The sequence below is a fragment of the Solea senegalensis genome, linkage group LG21, assembly GCF_019176455.1.
Source record: "Solea senegalensis isolate Sse05_10M linkage group LG21, IFAPA_SoseM_1, whole genome shotgun sequence".
Taxonomy (NCBI): domain Eukaryota; kingdom Metazoa; phylum Chordata; class Actinopteri; order Pleuronectiformes; family Soleidae; genus Solea; species Solea senegalensis.
The window spans coordinates 1,937,297-1,947,114 of record NC_058040.1 but is presented as its reverse complement, the minus strand read 5'-3'; the positions used below and the strand labels follow the sequence as shown (position 1 = coordinate 1,947,114).

The following is a 9,818-nucleotide window of genomic DNA, read 5'->3' as shown; positions in this document are numbered from 1 at the left end:
GGCGGAGTCTGTGAATCAATGACGACTCATCGTACAGTTACACACTCTTCTTCATGTGTTTATTAAAGGTCCAGTGTGTGACGTGTCAGTGTCATGTTACAGCTGAATATCTCTGCAGCCTGAAAGTCACAACATGGTTATTTTGGGCCCTGCGGTGATACAATGGTTAGCATTGTTGCCTCACAGCTAGCATATTAGATCCCAGTTTGACCGAGGGTCTATTTTCTGTGTTTACACGTTTTCCCTGTGTGTGTTTATGTGTGGGTTCTCTCTCTCTATATATATATATACATATACATATATATATATATATATATATATATATATATATATATATATATATATATATATATATATGTATATGTGTATATATATATAATATGTTTGACTGATTGTTTCTCTTCTCTCTATAATGTTGTCAATGTTTGTCTCACTGTAAACACACACACACACACACACTTGAGATAATGTATGTTGTGATTTGTGGCTATAGAAATACAACTGAATATTACGACTTTATGGCCCTAACACTCCATATTTATTATTATTATTATTATTATTATTATTATTATTATTTATTTATTTAACCCATGTCTGAATGTGTGTTTCTTATCATGCTGGTTCATGTTTGTCAATGACGTTGTGTCCAATACAGATTTGTTTATTTGGAGGAGGAAAAGAAAAAAGGAGAGATTGAGCGCGAGCCAAACAGAGCCAGTTTGAGCCACGCCCACTTCAGCACCAGTAGAGACAGAAGCAGACTGCACGGTGTCTGTCTTCTTCACGGTGTCTGTCTTCTTCACGGTGTCTGTCTTCTTCACAGTGTCCTCACAGTGTCCTCAGCTTTGACTTTTCTCAGTCTCAATGCAGAACGAAGAATTAACCATGAAAGAAAGCCGAAGACGAGAGCATCAGTCAGGTAAAACAATGTCGAGTTTAGGGCTTAAACCTCAGAAATGAGCTGTTTATTATTCACATGACGCAGCGTTAACTAACCTACTAACAGCGTTAACTAACCTACTAACAGCGTTAACTAACAGCGTTAACTAACGGTTAGCACGCTGCAGTCCAATGCTAACGCTAGCTTTAGCAGTCGATGGTCTGTTTACGTTTCCATGTAAAAGTGATCAGAGTTTGAGTTAAATGTGATGCTTTTGACGCCATTGTGTTTCTTTTAAGTCAACATGTAGAAACAGAGAAAGTATTGTGAGTGAACGTCGTGTTTATTCACGTGTTGACGGTAGAAAGACGTCATTTATACGCACACACGCCCAGGTCTGTGTGTGTGTGTGTAACGGTGGAGCTAGCTGTTAGCCCCATTAGCTGCATTCACAGGGATGTGGTTTTAGTTCAGTGCTAATCAATATCTGTGACGCAGTGGTTTCAGTGTTTACAGGTCTGTCTAATCCATTTAAAACATCAGTTTATTTAAACAGTATGTTATAAACTATAATCTTTATTCTAATCTCATCAGGACTAGCAGGGCAGATTAACAATTTAACAATAACAGGATGTTTCTTGCAATCACTATATAACTTTAAGTAACATTTGCATTAATATAAACACTAACAATCACTATTTTACCTCAGATATAGTAAATATTTCTGTTATTAAACTCACAGCCTGCCAGTCATAAATATGTTTATTTTGGTATTATAAACTATTTTCCCACATTAAAACAAACATTGTCATTTTGACTGAATATGAAATGACACCATGAATATTATTACGATGTCATGATGGAATATTCCATCACAATATTCCGGGGGTTGGAGTGGCTCTGTGGTTAAGACCCTGTGTACAAAGACTTCATGGTCGCAAGTTCAACTCCACCCCTGGCAGGTTGTACTCAGTACCCTTGTAAGTGGAAGCGACTATTTCCAACTGAACCTACTGAACAGATGTTTATCCCTTATTGTGTGTATATATATATATATATATATGTATGTAATAATGTAATAATTTTTAGTAAATATTTAAAAGTGTATGATTGTTTTTCATTAGCCCAGAATGATCCTGTTATATAAATAACGGGAGCAGGGAGGTGGACATTTTTACGGTAGCCCGCAATGGACAAACTAAACATTTTTTGAGTTTTGATGCTAACTGAAGGCGGCACACTTTTACAGACTGTACCTCTAAGTTGATCTTAATTTTGGTCATATCGCCCTCTGATAATGTGGATGCTTGTAATGAGTTGTCTATAAATGAAGGACTTTATGTTCAGTGTCCATCTTAGTTAGTAAAATTGGAAACTACTATTTTTCACTCTGTTTGGCTAATTTTCCTTTTTCTTTCACTCTGATAAAAGAGACAAAAGTAAATGATGCTATCCAAGCTGCATTTTGTATTTTTTGTATTTTGTATTCTAATAAAAAATATCTTTTCATTTACACTGTTAAAAATCTCCAAGTGCTACAGGTGAAGAGCATAAAAATTCAAAATGGAAAAGGGGATAAAACCAAGATAAGAAAAAAATAGATGGAAGGAACAGGAAGGATTTAAAAAACATCATTTAAGAAATGTTTTCAAATTGTCTGTGGTTTGTGGTACATTCCACAGAAAGAAACAGCATACATTATTAGAGAGGTTTTGTTAATCACTAACATGTCGCATGTTTGTGTGAAAGAATATATTTGAGCTTGAATGTATTTTCTGAGCATAAACATGTTTGAGGAGGAAGTAACTGCTGTTGAAACACAGTAGCAAACACTAAAGTTACTAACACTACTGTATGTTGACTGGGCGCAAACACCAGTTAACCGTTATCACCTCTAACCAAAGTCGATCAATTGCCCTTTGACGTGTAACTGTGTCTGTAGGTCCGAGCAGAGTGGGTTTACATGACGGTGAAGGTACGGATCTCGGCCAATGAATGAATAACATGCATGTGTCAGAGATGAAGTGATGAGTTAGACACTGCGGTGCTGTGACTGCCATTATTAGATCCATGCATTTATGAAGAGCACTGTGCTGATGCATGACTGGACCATAAATGTAGATACAGTTAAGAATTTGCTTTTTTACCAGCTTTGAATGTTTTTTTGAATGGTTTGGTTTACAAACAAAATACAGGAAGTGGTGTAAATCATCAAAATGATTTCCCCAAACCTTAAAACACCAAAATTGTTTAGAATCTATGGTTGTAGGGCTGGATTATATGGGGAAAAAACTTCTCATGATATTTTTTATATCTTGTTTATATCTTCTGATATCGATCAGGACATAAAGCAAATCAACATAGATATGTTGAATCTATATCCTGACATATGTGGATATAACGCTGCACACAGGTGGTTTCTCTGGACTCACGAAAAGAGTGAAATAAAATCAAGTGTTTATGATCTGTATCAGATTATCTTAAAATATACACTTATTATTTTACCTTTGATTTCAGATAAATGAAGCATATTTACATGGATTATAAACAATCACATTGACTATAAATATGGTCAAATTCTGCCCAAATAATTGGGCTTAAAACTTTTTGTCCATTCCATGTATTTTTCTAATCAATTTATAATATGTGTATTTCTCAAATGTATTCACTATAATAAATATGATGAAATTATATTAGGATATTCATTTTCAATAACACTGTTCGTGAAGAGTGTTTCAATATGGAACGATATATAGTTCACAATAATGATGCAAACTGAATGTATAAATAGCAAAATAAACAGAAAAAAATCATTATGGGCCACGAGTTTGAGACCAATGTCAATGTCCTCAATTCACAGAGCACACACAGATATTTAGTTTCCTGTTGAAGAGATGTGTTGTCAGAATAGTCAGTGATTGATCAGTGATTGGTTGTGATTGAGTATTTTTATTGTCTTGTTTCTGTCCTGTAGCTCTGGAGAGTGCAGACTCTGACATCGGCATGTGTGGCTGGCTGCTGGTGGGGTTCTCCCTCCTCCTCATGCTGCTCACCCTCCCCATCTCCATATGGATGTGCATTAAGGTCAGCTGTTTGTTTTCCACAGAGTAAACGAGCCAGAACAAAGCCTCGCTCTGTTTATCAGTCTTATGAAAACTCCTGACTCATCTACTGTTTAAGCACCTGCAGAAGCTTCTGAACCGTTGTTTATCAGCCATTTAAGTGAAATCTACCCTGGATAAACGGGGGGTAATTGCACATGGAAGGGAAAGGAAAAACAACAAACGTGTGTGGGTTTTCTTTTGTTTCTCTCAACACAGATTGTGAAGGAGTATGAGCGAGCCATTATCTTTCGCCTGGGACGCATTCTGAGGGGAGGAGCCAAAGGACCAGGTCAGAAATGATTATTGTTGTTGACACCAGGTTATAATGTATAAATTATTATCACATAATGCCATGAAAACGTGGTTCTTAAAGGAGCGAGGAGACCGGACTCTGATTCAAGGGCGTGGTCCCTGAAACAGCAGTGAAGGTCACATGACCAGCTCTTCAGCTGATCTCGCTGTGATTGATGGCTCCTGCTTCCGCTGGCTTAGTGACGCAGGTTGCTATGACGACTCAGATGTTCTTATAGAGTATGCAGAGGTTCACAGGAAGTGTTGAAGAGTGACAAAGTGTGGCTGTGAAATGAAATGAAATGGTGAACAACAGTGCAGGAACTGAGACTTGGCATTTGACAATATCACAATTTATATCACATTATCCTGATCCTTGCTTTAACTTTTTAAAACCACGTTGTATTTTGAAAAACAGGAAACAGCCCTCTGTCATTATTCTACCTTTGTTGCAGCAGTTTTATCGGTTATATAAGTTGTGTTAACCCACGTCACATTTACAGTTAAAACTAAAGCCCTAATGCTTTCACATTTAAAAACACAAACAAATGGTAGATGGAAAAAAAACATGAGGAAGTATGAAGGAGGCGGAGTTTCCTGTATTTCCCACGTTTCCCACCCATCTCCTTCCTGCAAAGCACCAACTAGCGTGTGTGTGTGTGTGTGATATGACCCCTCCCTTCATATACATTACAAACAACCGTGTGTGGCACACACAAGGTCAGCCCCGCCCACACATCTTCTTCATCCTCCTCCTCCTCTGTTTGTGAAAGGCAGTGACTTTGTTTAAAGAAAAACACAGACTCCCACATACAAGCATACATCCCATAATTCACTGTTGTTTCATGTTTGATTTAGTTTGTTTAGTTTTTAGTTTTTTAAATTTAACTGGGTCTAAAAAAACATGCTGGTGTCGTCTGAAACAGATGAAACATGGCTCCTCCTCCTCACAGTGTGTGTGTGTGTGTGTTAATTATAGCTCTCTGCTTGTAAACCTCACATTCCTCAGAAGCTAGAAGAGTCACCACAGCTATAGCAGCTGTTTCCCATGATGCCTCTGACCAACACTCATAATGCAGCACATGTCTAAAAGACCTCCGTATATAAATGTGTGTAAATGTGTATAAATGTGTATAAATGTGTGTGTGTATAAATGTGTGTAAATGTGTGTAAATGTGTATAAATGTGTGTAAATGTGTGTAAATGTGTATAAATGTGTGTAAATGTGTATAAATGTGTGTAAATGTGTATAAATGTGTGTAAATGTGAGCACAGTTGTGTTAAATTCTAACTTTCAGATGATTATCAGTGGAATGTTCCTCTGCGGCCGTCGTCGTTGTCTTCGCTGTCGTCGTTGTCGTCGTCGTCGTCGTTGTCGTCGTTTTCCCGCCCTGAACACATGGTTGTGATCTGGGCGTTTAAATACACAGTATCCTGAGAGGAAGTGCAGCCCGGTGCAGCATTAATGTTAATGTTAGCTAAATGACTGCACATGTCTGTTTGAGTACAGCAGCGCGGCTGCCAGTGTTTGTGGCACTAATTGAATTCTTGAATGGAGAAGAGAGGCTTGTGGAGGCTTTGTGTGTCTGTGAGCACAGCTGCAGAATTACAGCACTAAGCTTCTGTCACAATCTCACTCACTGCTGTGTTCTTTAAACATTTGACTGTGTTTCCAGAGACTTTGGTCTGTGGTTAAAAGCGTGTTTGATTCCACAGGATTGTTCTTCATCTTGCCCTGCACTGACAGCTTTATTAACGTGGACATGCGCACCATCACCTTCGATATTCCACCACAAGAGGTGAGAAGTGAACATTTCCTCTTGTATTACACGATCCTCTGATGTGACTGAGAACACGCTGCTGCTATTATGTTTCTTTGTTTTGTACAATGAAGAACATGCTGCATCATTACTATGGAAAATACTGTGCTACACCTGCTTATAAAGACAGTTACAGTACTGATATTGAGACACTTGGACATATGTCATGATATTATTATATATTCAATATTAAGTGAAAATATGTATTTAACTGACATAAAGGAATTGATTGAAAATACATATGATATATTTATATGCATTGTTGCATCAACTGTATTTATATAATGCATATAACAGGTTTTAGAGTTTAGAGTAGATATTTTCTTTCTTTCTTTCTTTTAGAATGTATGACAGTTTTATCTGTGTACTTTCACTGTGAGAAACTTCAGAGTCCAGCTTTATGTCTAGGATTTGCTCATATATACATATATATATATATACACACACTGGGACACAACTTAAAAATACGGAAGACACTAAAATAAGCCATGTGACCCATGTCTGCCTAGTAACACACAACAGAACTCTATTCCACCAGGTCTCTGTGAGCTCTAACATGTTCTCTCTGTTCTTCTGTCCTGTTCTCAGGTTCTGACCAAAGACTCGGTGACGGTGAGTGTGGACGGTGTGGTGTATTACCGCGTCCAGAATGCTACGCTGGCTGTAGCTAACATCACCAACGCTGACGCTGCCACGCGACTGTTGGCTCAGACCACGCTCAGGAACGTGCTGGGAACCAAGAACCTGTCAGAGATCCTGTCTGACCGCGAGGAGATCGCACACAGCATGCAGGTGAGTGGCAGCGCGGCCACGCCCCCTTCAAACAAACACTCACACGAGTGTCGCTCCATCTGCTGGACAGTTTAGAACATGACGACAGAGATTGTTTCTGAAGAAAAGAAAACTGGAGATCACCTGTGTGTGTGTGTGCGTGTGTGTGTGTGTGCATGCGTGTGCGCGCGCGTGTGTGTGACCCTCCAGTCTTCTCTGGACGACGCCACAGACGATTGGGGGATCAAGGTGGAGCGTGTGGAGATCAAAGATGTGAAGCTTCCTCTTCAGCTGCAGAGGGCGATGGCAGCTGAGGCCGAGGCCAGCCGTGAGGCCAGAGCCAAGGTGAGGCGGAGCCTACTGTCATACTGTGACATGATCAACACATGTGTACATGTACTGTATACACTGGTGTACACTGGTGTACATGTACACCATAGTCTCGCCTGTATAATGATTTTACAAATGTGACAAAAGAAATCATTCAAGCATGAAACCTGAGCACAGACCAGTCATCTGCTCTCTGTCTCCCCCTGCAGGTGATCGCAGCAGAAGGGGAGATGAAAGCCTCCCGCGCCCTGAAGGAGGCGTCGCTGGTCATCGCTGAGTCTCCGTCCGCTCTGCAGCTGCGTTACCTGCAGACCCTCAACACCATCGCTGCTGAGAAGAACTCCACCATCATCTTCCCTCTGCCGCTGGAGATGATGCAGGCCTTCATCAAGAACTGATGAGTCAGCACGCACACACACACACACACACACCGCCGCACGCACACGCGCACACACGCACACACAGGCCTTCATCAAGAACTGATGAGTCAGCACACACACACACACACGCACGCACACACAGGCCTTCATCAAGAACTGATGAGTCAGCACGCACACACACACACACACACACACACACACACAGGCCTTCATCAAGAACTGATGAGTCAGCACGCGCACAGACACACAGGCCTTCATCAAGAACTGATGAGTCAGCACGCACAGCACACACACACACACAGACACACACAGACACACACAGACACACAGACACACAGACACACACACAGGCCTTTTAAGCATGTCTCTTTATAATTATAAATGTGACTTAAAATGTTGTTTCATTTCAACACACACACACACTAACGGCAGAGAAGCAGCTTTCTTATCATTATTATTATTATTTTTATTATTATTACTACTTGTGACCAGTTTGAAGTCTGTTTGTCTTCAAGAAAAAAACTCAAATCACCAAAGACTTTGTGTCACATGATCTGTGACTGTCACTCATGCAGAGTCGGCCTCAGCAAACTCCATTTCAACATTTTAAAGATATCTTTATATATCTTTAGTTATTTGGTTTCATTTTGTAGTTTAATTCCAGTTCAGTATCACCACACTTGTGCTTCACTTTGAATATGAACGTGTGAATTAATACTAGGACAGTGTTGTGATGTTCACCCTCCTGTGACCATGACAGGATGTGGCATGCGTACTTCTCATTACCATAACTTCTCATTGAAAATTCAAAAACTGCCGGGAAACACGTAGAAATAGAGCTTTGCTCTCATATACTGGTCTTTACGGTAGAACCTCAGGACTTCAGCGAGCGTCCAATCACAGTCTGTGACGTCAGCTTCTCAGGACTGGGATTCCTAAACCTGAATTCACTGAACATTTTCTGTGTCATCATGGTCATGAGAGGGTTAAACAACAAAACAAGTGCACACACACACACACACACACACTGTGACCACTGCCACTATCATAGTGCCGTTATTACTATAATAATAATTATTAGAATGAATCAGTGTCGTTTTCCCGACTCAGTCTTGTGGCTTCTCTGCCAACCTTTAGATTCTACCTCTGATACTCTTTTTGCTTCTTCATATATATGTATATACATGTATATATATACACATACATACATACATATATACACATACGTATGTACCCATGTTCACTGTGTCACCGCATGTTTTCACACTGTATCATCAGAGGGAATCAGGACTTGCAGTATAGACTGGAGTTAATGTGAGTGAAACGCTCAGATTCATAATGTTCACTCATGTTTTGACCCTTTAATAACACGCACAGGTCACAGGTCACAGGTCACAGGTGCCGCACTTTAAGTAATGTCCTGATTTTGTTTTTTGCCAAAAGCCTTAAAAACGTCCTGTTCTCAGTTTGACGTCGATGCAGCGACGACACAAACTCAGTGCATTTAAAAACAGAGCAGTATTTAATCAAACCAAATACTCTGCAGTTATTATGTAACGTGTTAACGTTGTCTGTGTGTGTGTGTGTGTGTGTGAGTGATGTACTCCTGTTACTACACATATACATATATATGTGTGTGTGTGTGTGTGTGTGTGTGTGTGTGTGAGTGATGTACTCCTGTTACTACACATACATATATATGTGTGTGTGTGTGTGTGTGTGTGTGTGTGTGAGTGATGTACTCCTGTTACTACATATACATATATATGTGTGTGTGTGTGTGTGTGTGTGAGTGATGTACTCCTGTTACTACACATATACATATATATGTGTGTGTGTGTGTGTGTGTGTGTGTGTGTGTGAGTGATGTACTCTGTTACTACACATATACATATATATGTGTGTGTGTGTGTGTGTGTGATGTATCTTGTTACTACACATATACATATATATGTGTGTGTGTGTGTGTGTGATGTACTCCTGTTACTACACATATACATATATGTGTGTGTGTGTGTGTGTGTGTGTGTGTGTGTGTGAGTGATGTTACTACACATATACATATATATGTGTGTGTGTGTGTGTGTCTGTGTGTGTGAGTGAGTGATGTACTCCTGTTACTACACATATACATATATATATGTGTGTGTGTGTGTGTGTGTGTGTGTGTGTGAGTGATGTACTTTACTACACATATACATATATATATGTGTGTGTGTGTGTGTGTGTCTGTGTGTGTGTG

General features: G+C 39.6%; 1 protein-coding gene across 4 annotated transcripts; it reads left to right on the top strand.

Annotated features, from left to right (window-relative positions):
• The first annotated feature begins 723 nt into the window (after positions 1-723).
• stom (stomatin) lies at positions 724-8,418 on the top strand. 4 transcript variants are annotated; one of them, XM_044012855.1, is made up of 9 exons: positions 724-919; positions 2,823-2,855; positions 3,855-3,964; positions 4,201-4,273; positions 5,992-6,074; positions 6,684-6,887; positions 7,077-7,211; positions 7,406-7,576; positions 7,719-8,418. In XM_044012855.1, exons 1-9 carry the CDS (start codon positions 865-867, stop codon positions 7,734-7,736), a joined length of 882 nt encoding a protein of 293 aa, XP_043868790.1. In that variant the 5' UTR covers positions 724-864; the 3' UTR covers positions 7,737-8,418. The 4 variants fall into 4 exon arrangements, with proteins under 4 accessions (XP_043868790.1, XP_043868789.1, XP_043868788.1 ...); XM_044012854.1 differs by having other exon boundaries at positions 7,662-8,418; XM_044012853.1 differs by lacking the exon at positions 7,719-8,418 and having other exon boundaries at positions 7,406-7,635.
• The last annotated feature ends 1,400 nt before the right edge of the window (positions 8,419-9,818 follow it).

Excerpts from the sequence above, each read along its gene's own strand:
- stom (XM_044012855.1), top strand. The coding sequence starts at position 865 with ATGCAGAACGAAGAATTAACCATGAAAGAAAGCCGAAGACGAGAGCAT. Across the intron at positions 6,888-7,076 it reads AGATCGCACACAGCATGCAG|TCTTCTCTGGACGACGCCAC; the intron begins GTGAGTGGCAGC and ends GTGACCCTCCAG. Across the intron at positions 7,212-7,405 it reads GCCGTGAGGCCAGAGCCAAG|GTGATCGCAGCAGAAGGGGA; the intron begins GTGAGGCGGAGC and ends CTCCCCCTGCAG.